The sequence below is a fragment of the Balaenoptera physalus genome, assembly GCF_965194825.1.
Source record: "Balaenoptera physalus genome assembly, chromosome: 6".
Classification (NCBI taxonomy): Eukaryota; Metazoa; Chordata; class Mammalia; order Artiodactyla; family Balaenopteridae; genus Balaenoptera; species Balaenoptera physalus.
In genome coordinates, this window is record NC_138885.1 from 137,900,599 (window position 1) to 137,916,039 (window position 15,441).

The following is a 15,441-nucleotide window of genomic DNA, read 5'->3' on the forward strand; positions in this document are numbered from 1 at the left end:
CCCGCGCACAGCGCCCCCGGCGGCGGCCGAGCGGAGCCCGAGCGGGGCGGCGCACGGCGCGGGGCCGGGCCGGGCGGCTCCCGGCGCGACTTCCTGTTGTGCCCTCGCCCCGCCGCCACCGCCGCCACCGCCGCCGCCGTCTCCCGGCGCCCCTCGCCCGCTCCCCGCGGCCCGGCGCGGCCGCCGCCCATGGATTTCACCTAGCGCGGCGGCTATGGCGGCGCAGTGCTGCTGCCGCAAGGCGCCCGGCGCCGAGGCCGCGCCCGCGCGTCCGCCGCCCGAGCCGCCGCCCGCCCTGGACGTGGCCTCGGCCTCCAGCGCGCAGCTCTTCCGCCTCCGCCACCTGCAGCTGGGCCTGGAGCTGCGGCCCGAGGCGCGCGAGCTGGCCGGCTGCCTGGTGCTCGAGCTGTGCGCGCGGCGACCCGCGCCCCGCGCGCTCGTGCTCGACGCGCACCCGGCCCTGCGCCTGCATTCGGCCGCCTTCCGCCGCGCCCCCGCCGCCGCCGGCGAGCCACCCTGCGCCTTCGCCTTCGCTGCACCCGGGCCGGGTCCCGCGCCGCCGCCCCCGCTGCCCGCCTTCCCCGAGGCGCCCGGCGCGGAGCCCGCATGCTGCCCGCTGGCCTTCAGGGTGGACCCTTTCACGGACTACGGCTCCTCGCTCACCGTCACGCTGCCGCCTGAACTGCAGGCGCACCAGCCCTTCCAGGTCATCCTGCGCTACACCTCGACCGACGCCCCCGCCGTGAGTCCCCCGCCGCCGGGTGGGCGCTGGGGCGGTGGGCTGGTCGCCGGGTCGTTTCCAGGCGGCTTCTCCCCGCGCTGCCGCCAGGCTAGGGGGGGCGTTAACGTGGGCTCTGCGCCTGAGGCACCTGCGGAGAGATGGGGCCGGCCTGGCACTTCCCCACCTGGCTCCGGAGTCCTGTCCAGGTGCCTGCAGTGCTTCCCAGCTGGTGCCCGGGGAGCCCGTAGGAACCTTGGACCGAGCGAGAGCCTGGGTGCTGGCCCTGGACCGTGGGGACAGGGGACAGCATGCCACCACGGGAAGCCTCTCCTTTCAGGTGTGCGGGGACTGTCCCTGCCTTGGGACAGGGACAGCTTCTGGTGAGCACACGCCAAGCCATACATCTGAGGGAGCCTGGCACTGAGAAGCAGGCCAGGCAGTGTCAGATGTGGAAGGGCCCCCGTGTGACCTGGCCTTCAGAGGAATGTTCCCTGGAGGTGGCAAGAGGGACAGACCTGGCGGAGTGGGAGGCGGAGAGGCCCGGGTTGGCTCTAATGCTTCAGGCCCCCTGGGGACTGGCGGGTGCGTCGGCGGGGCTGCCCCGTGTCCCCAGCACAGACACACGTAGGCTCTGCGGGGCTTTGGACGTGGAGCACCTGCCGCCCCAGGGGCTCAGCAGGAAGGCTGCGTGGCCCAGGCTGGGTGCTGTGGCTGCAGCGCTCCTCCACCTGTGCATAGGAGGGCTTTCAGGATGGAGCAGGGCCTTCCGTTCTGGCAGCATGGGGGTTCCTGGGTCTCCGTGTGAACAGCACACTTGTGACACTGCCCGCCCCAAACACACACACACACACACAACATACACGTAGCTCTGGGCGGCCCCAGAAGTTTCCATGTGTCAGTGCCCCCAACATGTAAATGGATAGGGTGATGCACAGGTGGCACAGAGGCATCAGGTCAGAAGCCATCAAGGTGACACCTGGACAGGAAGAGCCTAGAGCAGACACACACCTACGGGCTTCCTGCATGATTCCCAGGAGCCCTCAACTGCCACCTCACCTCCTTTGTGAGCTTCCGTGGGTGTGCTGGCCTGGTCCCTGGCCTGCTGGGTTGGCACCTGCTGGGGTAGCCTGGTCTCTGACAGCGGCATGTGTGCCTCCCACTACAGCCGTGAGAACAAAGGGGTATGATCCTCCCTGACCTCGATCTGTGAACTTGGAGCCCACGTGTCTGGTCCACCCAAGACTGGCAGAGTGGTGGGACTAAGGCCCATAACAGGCCACCCTTGCTGGCCTGACCATACCCCCAGCAGCTTGACCATGGGGGCCTGTCCCCAGCATGAGCCAAGGGCTACCTGCAGAAGGACCCACTGTGGGGGGAGTCTCCTTAAATGCAGATTCCTGGGTCCCAGCCCCAGGAAGCTCTGTAGCAGGGCCCAGGAGTCTGCATTTTTGAACAGGCTCCCCAGACAGGCCTTCTGAACATCTGGGGCAGCCCTGGGGGTCCGCAGAAGAGGAAGGTACCGCTGCAGACCCCTCACTGTGAGAAGACAGAGACATAGCGGCCCAAAGGAAGTTTTGAAGACGTCTGTGAACGCTGACAGTGGTCTGACTGGGTCTGCAGGAACTGGATAGGCAGCCCTGCCGAGCCTGGGCGTCTGCTAAGATCTGGGGTCTGCAGGAGAGGCAGCCCCCTCCTGGGTCTGGGGTCTGGGGTTTGCGGGGTAGGGAGCCCCACTTGGGTCTGGGGTCCTCCACGTCTGTGGTCTCAGCACAGACAGCTCGCAGCGGCAAGCGGCTGGGGTTACGCTCAGCCGTGGATTGCTCAGACCTGTCACTTGCAGGGGGCTGGGGTCCTTCCGTAACGGCCCTGGGAGAGCCTGCGTGCGCTCGGTCACTAAAGTAGACGAGGGACAGTCCAGTTGGCTTCAGTGATCGTGTCGTCCCGGCAGAGGGGGCGTGAGAACAGATTTGGGGCCCCACGGAATGGCTGCGGTTGGGTTGGGGGAGCTCCCCCAGGCTCCGTGCGGACCTTCCTGGAGACCCCAGAATGTTTGGCCGGAGTTGAGAGGGGGTGTCTTGCAATGGCCCTAGGGAGGCTGGGGGCAGTGGTGGGCACGAGGGTGCGAGGGAGGGCTCCCTCGTGGGGGTGGGGCCTGGCCTCGGCATCTGGGGGGCGGTTGGCTGCAAGGGCGACAGTGTCCGGCAGGCGTGGAAGCAGGTAGGCGGCACGGCACCGAAAAGCACCCCCGTCCTGGGCCCCCGTGGCCTCCCCGGGCCACCAGCACCGCGCAGTGGCGGCATCTTCCGGGCGGGGGCCGTTTCCTTGCGCAGCGGCCCTGCAGGGCGTCCTCCCCACTCCTGCCCCGAGCCCACGCCTGCCCCCGACGGCTGCCCTTCCCGAGGACACCGTGCGTGGTGTCAGGTCCTGTGCGGAGGTCCCCGTCCGTCCTGCCGACGAGCGAGGCACCCACCAGTGCTGGCCCGCCCGGGAGGTGGGTGCCTGGGCGCTGGTGGCCGCTGCGGGGTCTGTCCACAGGGCTCCGGCCGTGGCCCCAGCGGCCCTCCCCCGGGCTGCCGCTGTCCCGCCCATCCCCTCCGAGAGCCCGGCCTGAGCTCCCTGCCCACAGGCCCTGGCCTGGAGCCCTTCTCCCCATGGGGGGGAGGGTCCCTCCCTGTGAGGCTGCGCCATTTCCAGGGGTGGCGCTGGGCTCAGGCATACGTGGGGGTCACCAGGAAGCACTGCTTTCCCCACACGTCCACATTCCCAGCTCCCTTTCCTGGCTGAGACCGGGTTTGCTCCTGCCTGTGAGAATTTGGACTCGGGTGCTCTGACCGTCTCAGTTTCCCTCTGGCAGCTGGCGTGAGGGGCACAGGCTGGGGGACTCCCTGCGTGCATGGCCTCCCACCTGGAGAGAGGCCTGGCCCTGGTGGCGAAGCACAGGCCACACTCTGTGTCAGCTGCCGTGCCTGCCCAGGGTGGGCAAGCGATGGTGCCCAGGAGCTGCTGTTGGCCCTGGACGAGCCCAGTCAGGCCATCCCCTCCTGGGCCCTTCCTTATTCCCTCCCTCTCCAGCTGCTGCCCCAGCAGCCCTGGGCCTGGAAGCCTGAGAAGGACACGGGGGTGGGGGCCACTTCCCAAGGCCTTGCCCTCTCCAGGAACTCTGCTTAGCTTTCAGGAATCAAGGCTGGGCTGGCAGGGGTGTTCTGGCATCCCCATGTGCTGCTCTCTGTGGGGCATGGCCCCCTGGCTCCCCCCATTCCCTGTGTGCCTCGGGTGCCCCCGCCTCACTGGTACAATGAGGGCCGTCAGCCAGCAGCTCTGGTCTCCAGGAGGCCTCAGCCCACATGATGGGGAGGGCGTCACTGGCCAGAGCCCAGGGGCCGTCGGCTGATACCCTGCCCACCGCCCACTGCAGATCTGGTGGCTGGACCCAGAGCTGACCTACGGCAGTGCCAAGCCCTTCGTCTTCACCCAGGGCCACTCCGTCTGCAACCGTTCCTTCTTCCCGTGCTTCGACACGCCCGCCGTCAAGTGCACCTACTCGGCCGTCGTCAAGGTCAGCGCCCACCAGCAGGCCCCGCTCCTCACTCTTACCTGCCCGAGTCTGGCCCCAGCTGCCACTGGGACCACTGTTCTAGAAGGAGCCCACCCTCCTCACTGTGCAGGAGGGGGCAGCCTGATAGGGTCGGGGTCCTGGACCCCGGATGAGCCAATAGGACCCTGACGAGGGGAGGGCACAGACCGAGTCGCTGGGTCCCAGGGCTCCTGGCCTGAGCGTGGCAGCACCCCTACGCCCACCCGACTCCCGACTGGGGCAAGAGGTGTGCAGACCAGGAGCGTGGGGTTCCCTGAATAGTGTGGGGGGACCTCTGATGGAGCTGAGAGGGTCCCCGACAGTGACGTGGCTACCTGGTCCAGGTGGCAGGGCTTCCCGTCGGGGACATGGCATCCCCTACCGTGAATGTGGGGCTTCTGACCGGGCTGTGGACTTCCCACTGGGGACACGGGGTGCCCTGACGGGGCGTGGGGCTCCCCATCGAGGACACAGGGTGCCCTGATGGGTGGGGCCTCCTCGAACACAGGCCCCGTCGGGGGTGCAGGTGCTGATGAGTGCCACACAGAGCACCTACGTGGAGGAGGAGGGCGTCTACCGCTTCCACATGGAGCACCCCGTGCCCGCCTACCTCGTGGCCCTCGTGGCCGGGGACCTCCAGCCGGCAGACATCGGGCCCAGGTAGGGCCGCCTCGTGCTTCCTGCAGCCGCCGCCGCCGCCCGGAGTCCAGGCCTCGCGGAGACCCTACCGTGGGCCGGGTGTGCGGCCCGCGTCTGCAGCTGCCCGGCGGAGGACCCCACATGCCATATCGCCACTCCCCGGGGCCGTCCCTGCCAGGCTCCTCTCACTCCCGTGTACCCCCAGACCTGGAGGCTGGGCTTCCGGCCTCCCCAGCGCCCTGCGCAAGCTGGTCCTCCTGCCGGGCCGGGCCGCCGCTGGACATAGCCTCACGCCTGTGCGGGCTCCCTCGACTCAGAGACAGAAGGAGCCAGCGGCCCCTCGCATGTGGCCTGGCCCCCACTGTGGGAAGGGCCTGCGTGGTGGCAGTGAGTGAGGCAGGGCGGCGGGCAGCAGCTGGGCGGTGGACCAGGCCAGACTAGGTGTAGGTGGTGTTTGAGCCCAAAAGCAGAGGGAAGGCCTCGTGGGGTGAGCGGGATGGGGGCTGGTCGGCCCCCACCCACCCTCTCCCCTGTGACAGGAGCCGCGTGTGGGCTGAGCCGTGCCTCCTGCCCACGGCCACCAGCAAGCTGTCAGGCGCGGTGGAGCAGTGGCTGAGCGCAGCCGAGCGCCTCTACGGGCCCTACCTGTGGGGCAGGTACGTCCTGGGGCACCTGGGAGCCTGGCTGACTGCAGGAGGGGTCAGAGGGCAAGTCCCCACCCTGCCGAGAAGCAGCGGGAGCCCCTGGTGGGGGGCCTTGTCTGACCGGGGGAGGAAGTGATGCTCACTGCCCGGGCCCCGGCCCTCTCACGGTCGCCCCCCACCCTGGGCAGGTATGACATCGTCTTCCTGCCCCCCTCCTTCCCCATTGTGGCCATGGAGAACCCCTGCCTCACCTTCATCATCTCCTCCATCCTGGAGAGCGACGAGTTCCTGATCATCGACGTCATCCACGAGGTGGCCCACAGCTGGTTCGGCAACGCCGTCACCAACGCCACGTGGGAGGAGATGTGGCTGAGTGAGGGCCTGGCCACCTACGCGCAGCGCCGCATCACCACCGAGACCTACGGTACCGCCCGGGCCGGAGGAGGGGCGGCAGGGGCACCGCCGTGGCCTCGTGCAGGCTGGGCTACCAGGGCCATCCGGGCACTGTGTGCGGGGCTGGGAGCCCAGCCTGGCCCCCGGGGCGCGGTCCCCCTGCCGTGTGTGTGTCCAGCCGGGTGGCCGGGGGTCGTATCCACGAGGCTCAGGGCAGCAGCCTCGCACCTGCCCCGTCCAGGTGCTGCCTTCACCTGTCTGGAGACAGCCTTCCGCCTGGACGCCCTGCACAGGCAGATGAAGCTCCTCGGCGAGGACAGCCCAGTCAGCAAGCTGCAGGTCAAGCTGGAGCCAGGTACCCACTGCCACCGGCCCTGCTCCGGGCCCCGGACACGTCATCCTGCAGGGCGTCCTTGCCCCCCCAGGCTAACTCTGGCCGGGCGTCCCTGTCCCCACCGTGGCATCCCTGCCGAGGCCAGGTCAGGGGCCCCTCAGCCTGCCACTGCCTCTCACGGGCTCTGAGCACCTGTCACCGTGGTGTGTGGGCCGAGGTCTCCATCGAGGCCCCCCGGGTAGGGCGGGCCCCATCTCCGCACTCCTGGGACATCCAGATGTGAGGGACAGCGGCCCTCTTCCCGCTCCACACAGCACCTGACCGCCATCCTGCCCCCATCCCTCGGGACGTGGGAGGGTCAGGGCGCTGCCCAGAGCCATGGGTGTTCCGCTCGCAGGGGTGAATCCCAGCCACCTCATGAACCTGTTCACTTACGAGAAGGGCTACTGCTTCGTGTACTACCTGTCGCAGCTCTGCGGGGATCCCCAGCGCTTTGACAGCTTTCTCCGAGTGAGCGGCCCCCTCCCCGAGACAGGCCCCGCACGCCCCCCTCGTCTCTGCCCCAACTCCCAGGGCTGCCCTTCTCCCCTGGTGGTGGGGATGGAGTGGCGGGGGCCTATGAGTGGAGCTGGGACACGGCCTTCTCTCTGGGCAGTGCCTGGGGTGCTTCCTCCCCTCCCTCCCTCCCTCCCAGTTCTGACCACTTGGCAGGGCCCATGGGGCAGCAGCGGGTGCCTCCGCGCCACCCTGGGCCCTGCACACCGCTCTGTGCAGACGCCTCAGTGCGGCGGCCCTTTCCGGCTGTGCAGGCCCCAGCTGTGGGGTGGGTGGTGGGATGGTGGTGGTGTGCCCAGCCCCCAGGCCAGCCGAGCCCTGCCCCTGCCCCAGCAGGCCTACGTGGAGAAGTACAAGTTCACCAGCGTGGTAGCCCAGGACCTGCTGGACTCCTTCCTGACCTTCTTCCCGGAGCTGAAGGAGCAGAGCGTGGACTGCCGGGCAGGTGAGGCCCACCGCCTGCCGCGGGTCCGCAACCAGCTAGCCCTCGGCCTGCCAGGGAGGCGGCGGGTGTGTGGGCTCCACCGCACAAGATGCCCCCTCTGCCTGGAAGAAATTCCCTCGGGTTCATCCGTCCTTCCTGCAGCCACCCTCGCTGGACAGTGTGGGCCTCGGGCTGGACACCATAGGAGCAGAGAGGAGGGTGTGCTTCCCAGCATGGAGGTGGCACTTAGCCCAGGAAGACCTGATTAAGCAGTCCCAGAAAGAGGTCCCCGGAAACTGCCAAGGGCCTGGGGCAGGATCTGCGAGACAGAGAGAGGTTTGCCTGAGAGCTAGCTGAAGGCAGCTGGCCTGCGTGCGAGGCTCACGGGGGTGTCCCTGGTCCACGGGCTTGGGGGCCAAAGAAGAGACTGGAGAGTCTGACGTCTAGGGAGAAGCCAGGGCTTGCTATAGGGCAGTGAGGTGTGGCTGGGAGGTGTGGGCAGGGGGACCCCGTGTTTGGGAAGGTTTGGTCAGTGCTCCAAGCGCTTTTGGGAGCGGGCGATGGGCAGAACCTGCCCCCACGGCTGCCCAGCTCCAGGGTTTTAAAGCAGGAACATCGTTTTCCCAGGGTGGTGCCCCCTACCCCCTCGTGGGGCAGAGCCTATCCCGCCACCTCCCCTCCATGGGTTTACAGTGCCTCGTTGTCTTCTACCCAGGAGATGCGTGGAGGGGCCAGGGATCCCTCAGTCACCAGCTCGAGCCTCTGTGTGCCCCTTCGCCAAAGCCACCCCAGTGGTTTGGAGTGGCAGGGGCTAGAGGTGACCCCGGCCTCCCCAGACGGCCCCCGCCCTCGGGGCTTCCAGGCCCCGGAACAGTCACACCCAGGCACACCCTCGGGGTCTGGGGTCTCCTGGGCAGGCCTGCTCGGGACCCCAGGGTGGCGTCTCCCCTGCAGGGCTGGAGTTTGAGCGCTGGCTGAATGCCACGGGCCCCCCGCTGGCCGAGCCAGACCTGTCTCAGGGATCCAGCCTGACCCGGCCCGTGGAGGCCCTCTTCCAGCTGTGGACCGCGGCGCCCCTGGACCAGGCGGCCGCCTCTGCCAGCGCCATCGACATCTCCAAGTGGAGGACCTTCCAGACGGCGCTCTTCCTGGACCGGCTCCTGGACGGGTCCCCGCTGCCCCAGGGTGAGTCCTGCAGCCAGCGGGGTGGTGGGGGAAGGGAGGGGCCGGTGGTGGGAGAAGGGAGGGGCCGGCTGGCCTGACCTGCCCGTGGCCGGCAGAGGTGGTGACGAGCCTGTCCAAGTGCTATTCCTCCCTGCTGGACTCGATGAACGCCGAGATCCGCATCCGCTGGCTGCAGATCGTCGTCCGAAACGACTACTACCCCGACCTCCACAGGGTGCGGCGCTTCCTTGAGAACCAGGTGCAGCCACCGGCGCGGGCCCGGCCCCGCCCCGCCCCCGCCCCCGCCCCCGCGCCCGCCCAATCAGACTGGGCATCCCAGAGAATGGGGTGGGGAAGACGTGGCGTCGGGGCTGGCAGTGGGGGGAAGAGCGCACACCCCGCCGGGCCTTGGGGAGGCGGTGCCCAAGGGCCAGGCTGGGAGCAGAGTCCGGGGTGGGGGTCTGGGCCCACTGGGCCCTGGGCGTGGACAGCCGGGGCATCTGAGCTCCTCAGAGGCCCTAGGGCCCCAGGCCTGCAGGGGCCCGGCCTCCCCACTCCCCAGACCTGTCCCCCGGCAGTGCCCCCCTAGCCCGAGCTCCCTGGAGCTGGGGCCTCTACAGAGGCCTGCAGTGGCGGAGGCAAGGACAGTGGGGCGCGCGCTGCGGCAGTGTGAGTGCAGCCCTGGGGCCGGCGGGCGGGAGGGGCCGGGGAGCGGCCAGCGTGACAAGCGGCCGCCCGCAGATGTCCCGCATGTACACCATCCCGCTGTATGAGGACCTCTGCACCGGTGCCCTCAAGTCCTTCGCCCTGGAGGTCTTCTACCAGACGCAGGGCCGGCTGCACCCCAACTTGCGCCGGACCATCCAGCAGATCCTGTCCCAGGGCCTGGGCCCCGGCACAGAGCCCAGCGTGGAGCAAGGCGGGGCCAGAGCGGACTCGGAGGCGGACGCGGACGCACCAGCCCTGCTGCTCGGGGACGAGGCCCCCGGCAGCGCCATCTCTCTCAGGGATGTCAACGTGTCTGCCTAGCCCTGACTTCCCGACACCACGATTGTGCCTTCTGGGCCCCGGCCCACCGTGACCGCGCCTCAGCCTGGCCAGAAGCTCTGCCGGGCCCGCGCACCCCTCCTGCAGGCTCTCTGGGGCCCCCCCGGGGCCGGCCAATGCCAGGGGACCTGGTCCCCCCAGCCCTCTTGCACTGCAGGCCTGGAGCGGCCAGCACACGCCACACCCTCCTGTCTCAACACTGACTGCCAGGCGCTGCCCCTGGGTGGATGGCGACCGCCACACCGTGCCTTACATCTGCCGGGGGCCCGGGCCACGCTGTCCCCCCAGCGTGCTTCCTCCCCGCGGACCCCACCCCCCACCCCCGGGGATGGCAGCCTCGGTTGGCCCCCGGCAGAGGACGCAGACATGCCCTCCGTGTGGGGGGAAGGGACACCGAGGAGAGGGTGGATGTCCCTGGGGAGGGGCCCCCGGAAAGCCTTAGCTCCTCAGGGAACACGGGATCACGGGATCCCAGGCCCCAGGGGGAGTGGGACGGGACAGTCTGTCTTGGGGCTGCCTGGGGCCAGTGCAGCAATAACACACAGGGAGGGGCAGGCGGCGCTGGTGCTCTTTCTAGGCCCACCCTGCTGGAAGAGGCCTGGGGAACCCAGTGCTTAGAGCCGGGCCCCCCGGGGACCACTGTGCAGGGTCACCGTGATTGTCCCATTAAACCTCCACTCTGCAAACTACCTCCCGGCCTGTTCGTCCCAGCTCCTTCACACCTGCCCAGCTGCCGTGGGGCGGGGTCCTGAGCTGGTCACCGCCAGACACGCAGGCTCCCGGCCAGAGGCCGGAGGGGATGGGTAGGGCTGAGGCTCTTCTCTGCCCCCAGCCCCTCCTGACCATCCCGGCTCTGCCCTCGGAAGCCCCCGATCCTGCCCGGCAGCCCTGGGGGTCTGAGCACCAGCGGCAACCTCCCCCCTCCCCAGCCCCTCCCCCCCCCAGCCCCAGACCCCCAAACACCAAAGCAAGGAGGCCACTTGTCACCACCCTTGCTGTGGGCCTTTCTCAGCAGTGGTCCCCCATCCCAAACTGGAGTAAAGGAAGAGGTGAGTGTGACTTTGGGGGATGGAGAAGGAGGGATGTCTGCAAGCACAGGTGCAGTCAAGGCTGCAGGTACTGGTGGGGCTTGGAAGAGGGAGTGAGGTTGGGCACTCCACTTGGGGCATCACCACGAAGGATGGCTAAGCTGTGGGCACTGGGATTGATGCAGCCACTGCGACAAAGGGCAGTGATCGGGCCCTGCTCCTCCTGGTTGCCTGCGGGGTTGGGCTCACGGGGCAGCACACCTCTGGTTGTGGGTCTCCCACCAGGATTACACTCTCTGGCCCCGCAGTGACATGTCACCTGACCCACTGGCCGGACCCGGTCACAGAGCCCCCCTCTACCCAAGGGGCCAGGGCGTGGGAGGACCGCAAATGGTGGGCCAGCAACCCTGGCCCTGCCACATCCGGCTCCCAGGTCACCAGATGTCCCACTGACTCTCCTTCCTGCACTCAAGATCCAACCCCTCTACCGCACCCCCCTGCCCCGGCCAGAAGCTGACCTGGCCCCATCCAGTCACGGCCCAAGGTCTCGGGGGCCTGTCCCAGCACCAGGGCCAGGTGGGGCTCCCCTCGGCCCAGCCACTTGTGAGCTGGAAGGCCAGCCACCCACCCACGGGGAACAGGGACAGGGCGGCAGCAACAACACCCTTGCGGAGGGAGAAACACGGGGGGCCAGAAGCCCCCGCCCCATAGCAGTGTTAGAGGCCCACCAGGGACCCCATCCTGGGCCAGGCTCCCCCAGGCCTGGGTTCTCTGTGGCCCTTGGCTCTTCCCTGGGAAGGGTCCATCCTCCTCCTGTCTAACTGACCACACCTGAACGTGGCATTGGCCGAGCCCTCTTTGGGGGCTGAACTGCTTCCTCAGCCTCTTCCCCACCAAGGCCATTTTCAAGTCTCTAGTCACAAACTTTTTAGTCCCAGCCTCCTGGTTTCTTTGGCAGTGCAACTCTCAAAAGCACTGCGGTCCCCCAAGGTCCTGACATGGCCTCTGTGGGCGTGCCGCCACACCCGAGGTGCCTGCTTCGCTCCCCCCGGCCTCGCCCGACTTTGCGAGGCTCAGAAGCAAGCCCCACAGTCTCACCGGAGTGACACCCGCACCTCAGTGTTGTCCTTGCCACACTGTCCTGACTCTGATCTGCCCTCTGGGATGAGCAGGTGCCCTCTCAACCCCATGAGTCCCTGCATTCCTGCCTGTCTCGATTCCTTTTCCTCCCAGCTTGCAAACCGGGAATGTTTTTTCAGCCTCTCTCTTCCTCGTGGTATCTTGCCAAACGCAGCCTGTGACCAACACAGGCTGCCAGGGTTTCCCAACCTCTTCCACCAGACCTGTGAGTTATTTTGGACATCGTTTGCCTCATGGGTCATCACGGTTGAGTTCTACCAAATGTTTTGTGGCTGTATACCACAGCTTCCGGCGACGGGCCCATGCCAGCCCCCAGCCTGCATCCTATGTCCTGATACAGCCTCACACCTATTCTGGGACCGATGTCTGTGCTCTGGCAACAAACAGCTCTAAAATACCAACGTTTTATTTTATTTTAGTTTTAATTAATTTATTTATTTTTGGCTGTGTTGGGTCTTCGTTGCTGCGTGCGGGCTTTCTCTAGTTGGAACGAGCGGGGGCTACTCTTCGTTGCGGTGCGCGGGCTTCTCATTGCGGCGGCTTCTCTTGTTGCGGAGCATGGGCTCTAGGTGTGTGGGCTTCAGTAGCTGTGGCTCGCGGGCTCTAGAGCGCAGGCTCAGTAGTTGTGGCGCACGGGCTTAGTTGCTCCACGGTATGTGGGATCTACCCAGACCAGGGCTCAAACCCATGTCCCCTGCGTTGGCAGGTGGATTCTTAACCACTGCACCGCCAGGGAAGTCCCTAAAATACCAGTGTTTTAAATGACGAAGTTTTATCTCTCACTCGTGCCTCGTGTCCACTTCAGGCCAGGCGGGGGTGTGGGCTTCCTGTCACTGGTTCCTGAAGGACCCATGCTGATGGACGAAAGCACCTCGCCAGAGGTGGGGCTGTGAAGGGGCTCACACCAGCAGTCAGATGCGCTGGGGCCACGCGCCACGTCTGTCCACTCCTGCCACGTGCATGGAGGTGGGGGGTTTCGGCCAGCGGCAGTACTGACCACCATAGGGGCTGAGGGCAGTGTTGGGAGACAGAACTTTCGGGACAGAGAAGGGAGGAGTCAGGCAGGAGAATGGGGCCGAGGGGGGTGACGTCCGGGATGGGGATGGGAGTGGCCGTGAGCATCAGATCTGCTGGGGCCAGGGAAGGTGGGGCAGCGAGGAGAGATGGCGTGTGGAGAGCTGACGCGTGAGGGTTTGCGCGTAGAGCCCCGCGCTGCCTGGAGCCTCTCTGGGGTCCAGGTACGGGCGTCTTGAGTCCCTCAAGCCGTGTCCTGTGCGGTCCAGATTCGCCTTGGGGGCGCTTCTCTCCCCTCCCCCACTCTTACTGGGACTTACTGGGGATAAGCCCCCCTCTCTCAGGCCAGATGCCTTGGGTGGAACTTCAGATGTGAAGATAAGGCCCAGTCACGCACCCACCCAGGAGAGCACCAACCACGTGCACGACGGCCAGCACTCACCGGCCCAAACTGACCCCCAGGGAAGCAGGGCTAACAACGTAATCAGAACAGAACTAACGTCTCAGCCACACAATGGCGGGGTGAGGGTGGTTTGAAATAAACCCTAAGACAGGAACAGGCACCTGTGAGATGACCAGGAGTCAGGAAAAAGAACCAGTCAGAGGCCTTGGAAGTTTCTTAAAGGGACAACTTTTTAAATTAAAAAAATGCAACCTGAGAAGAATGGTCACAATGAAGACGGGACTCACGGATCGGAGCACCTGACAAAGAGCGCTCCTAGCGTCAGCAAAGGGCCTTACGAAGGGAAAGTACACAGGAAAAGCGAAGCAGCGGAATTCGCCCAAGACCCGGGGTCACGGAGAGACTGGGCCGCACAAAGCAGCTCAGGCTGATCAAGGCATCCTCGCCCTCAACACATCCGGGACTCCAGCCTCCTTTCCTTAGCCGTTGCCCCCCTCTACCCACCATCAGACCTCCCCGGCCAGGCTGGGCCACCTGAGGCCGCCACGCCCCAGGCAGCCTCCCTAAGCCACACACCCTAACACAGGCTGTCCTTTCACCAAGAGCAATCTGATGTCAGCTGTTAAGGGTTTTTTTTCCTTCTTCACTTTCTTTCTAAATAATCACTGACCAGACCCTGGGAGGATGAAGGCCAAGAGTAGGGCAAGGACCCGAACGTGGGGTGCGCCAAGGCTGCCCACAGGGCTAGCCCGGCATCCGAGAGGGGCTCTAACGGGCGCAGGGCAGGGCGCTGAGAGCGCTCCCGCCCACCCACCCAGGCCCAGATAAGCCTCCCTTGTTCAAAAACGCATGAGCGGGCTTCCCTGGTGGCGCAGTGGTTGAGAATCCGCCTGCCAATGCAGGGGACACGGGTTCGAGCCCTGGTCTGGGAAGATCCCACATGCCGCGGAGCGGCTGGGCCCGTGAGCCACAATTGCTGAGCCTGCGCGTCTGGAGCCTGTGCTCCGCAACAAGAGAGGCCGCGATAGCGAGAGGCCCGCGCACCGCGATGAAGAGTGGCCCCCGCTTGCCACAACTGGAGAAAGCCCTCGCACAGAAACGAAGACCCAACACAGCCATAAATAAAATAAATAAATTAAAAAAAAAAAAAAAAGAATAGGAACTGGGATTCAACATAAAAAAAAAAAAACAAAAAAAAAACGCATGAGCAAGCAGAGAGGAAAAGACTCCACGACCTGAAGTGAATGCAACGCCCGCAGTGCAGAAAATATCCCACTTTGGAAATATGGTCACCTCAGAGGACTGAAGTCAAGGAAGAAATTACCTGTATTGTGTTCAAAATAAAATTTAAGAACACATGACCATTTTGGAGCAGTAGTTAAGGGGGAAAATTCCTATAAGGAGCATGTATTATTTTTAACAATGAGGTTAAAAAAAACCCAAAACTTAATCTAAAACATCACCCCAAAAGAATCCATTCCTCTGTCAGCAAGCAGAGTGACCTGGGCCCGCCTGGTTTCAGAATGCTGGCTCCGTCCCACGTACAGCTGCGGGGTCCTGGGCTGCCACCTCCGCCCTTTGAAGTTCAGGTTCTTTGTCGTAAAATGGGACAGTGACAGCTACCTCTGAGATGCGTGAGGATCATACACACTCCACGTCTCGTCATTGTCAAATGCACTTGACCCTTCAAGCCCTTAGGGGCGGAGCCTTCCTCACTTCTGTTGAACGGATTGCGGGTTGCAGGAAGACACGGACGACTTTGTTCCAGCCCTGCCTGGGAAGATTCCTTCAGCTGGAACCTTCAGACAGGGGCGGGGGAGAGACCCAAGCTTCCAGAACCCACTCCCACTCCACCCCAGCTAAGACCGTCCCACGGAGGAACAGTCCACATTCGTGGCCCTCACTGACTGCCCCTTGGCCCAGGCCCAGCACTGTGTCTCACTCAATCCTCAGCACGCCCCAGGGCCTCTGCACTGTGGGGTTTGTAGCTGGAGACGGGGGCCCAGAGAGCAGCTGGGACAGCTGCCCAGCAGGGCCAGGTTTCCGGTGATCCTCGCTCAGGTGACTTCAGGCTGCTCCTGGCTCGGGGGCCCTGGACTACTGTTCTGCATGCCTCCCGGCCCCGCTGGGGTGGACGCCAGTGCTCCCACCGTCTCTCAACGCTCAGAGGCCAGAGTCAGATCTGGGATGTGCATGGTGGACGCTGGTCCTACGGGCCCAGGGCCTTGCTAAGGTAGGGGACCTCCCACCTGTCCCGCCCCCTCAGGAGGAGAGTCCCGGAGAGAAGGGCTTGCTCAGAGGGACAGGCACCCCACTGCCCGCAGGCCCGGGACACGAGTCAATCTCCGGCTGCCTGGGGTG

At 65.7% G+C, this 15,441-nt stretch overlaps 1 protein-coding gene across 2 annotated transcripts; it reads left to right on the forward strand.

The window, feature by feature from the left end:
* The first annotated feature begins 55 nt into the window (after positions 1 to 55).
* Positions 56 to 10,184, forward strand: RNPEPL1 (arginyl aminopeptidase like 1). Of its 2 annotated transcripts, none has more exons than XM_082465299.1 (11): positions 56 to 742; positions 4,137 to 4,277; positions 4,822 to 4,955; positions 5,474 to 5,590; positions 5,767 to 6,002; positions 6,213 to 6,326; positions 6,703 to 6,815; positions 7,197 to 7,305; positions 8,239 to 8,469; positions 8,565 to 8,707; positions 9,190 to 10,184. In XM_082465299.1, exons 1-11 carry the CDS (start codon positions 215 to 217, stop codon positions 9,475 to 9,477), a joined length of 2,154 nt encoding a protein of 717 aa, XP_082321425.1. In that variant the 5' UTR covers positions 56 to 214; the 3' UTR covers positions 9,478 to 10,184. The 2 variants fall into 2 exon arrangements, with proteins under 2 accessions (XP_082321425.1, XP_082321424.1); XM_082465298.1 differs by having other exon boundaries at positions 58 to 742; positions 4,804 to 4,955.
* The last annotated feature ends 5,257 nt before the right edge of the window (positions 10,185 to 15,441 follow it).

Excerpts from the sequence above, each read along its gene's own strand:
- RNPEPL1 (XM_082465298.1), top strand. The coding sequence starts at position 215 with ATGGCGGCGCAGTGCTGCTGCCGCAAGGCGCCCGGCGCCGAGGCCGCG. Across the intron at positions 4,278-4,803 it reads CCTACTCGGCCGTCGTCAAG|GCCCCGTCGGGGGTGCAGGT; the intron begins GTCAGCGCCCAC and ends CCTCGAACACAG. Across the intron at positions 6,003-6,212 it reads CATCACCACCGAGACCTACG|GTGCTGCCTTCACCTGTCTG; the intron begins GTACCGCCCGGG and ends TGCCCCGTCCAG.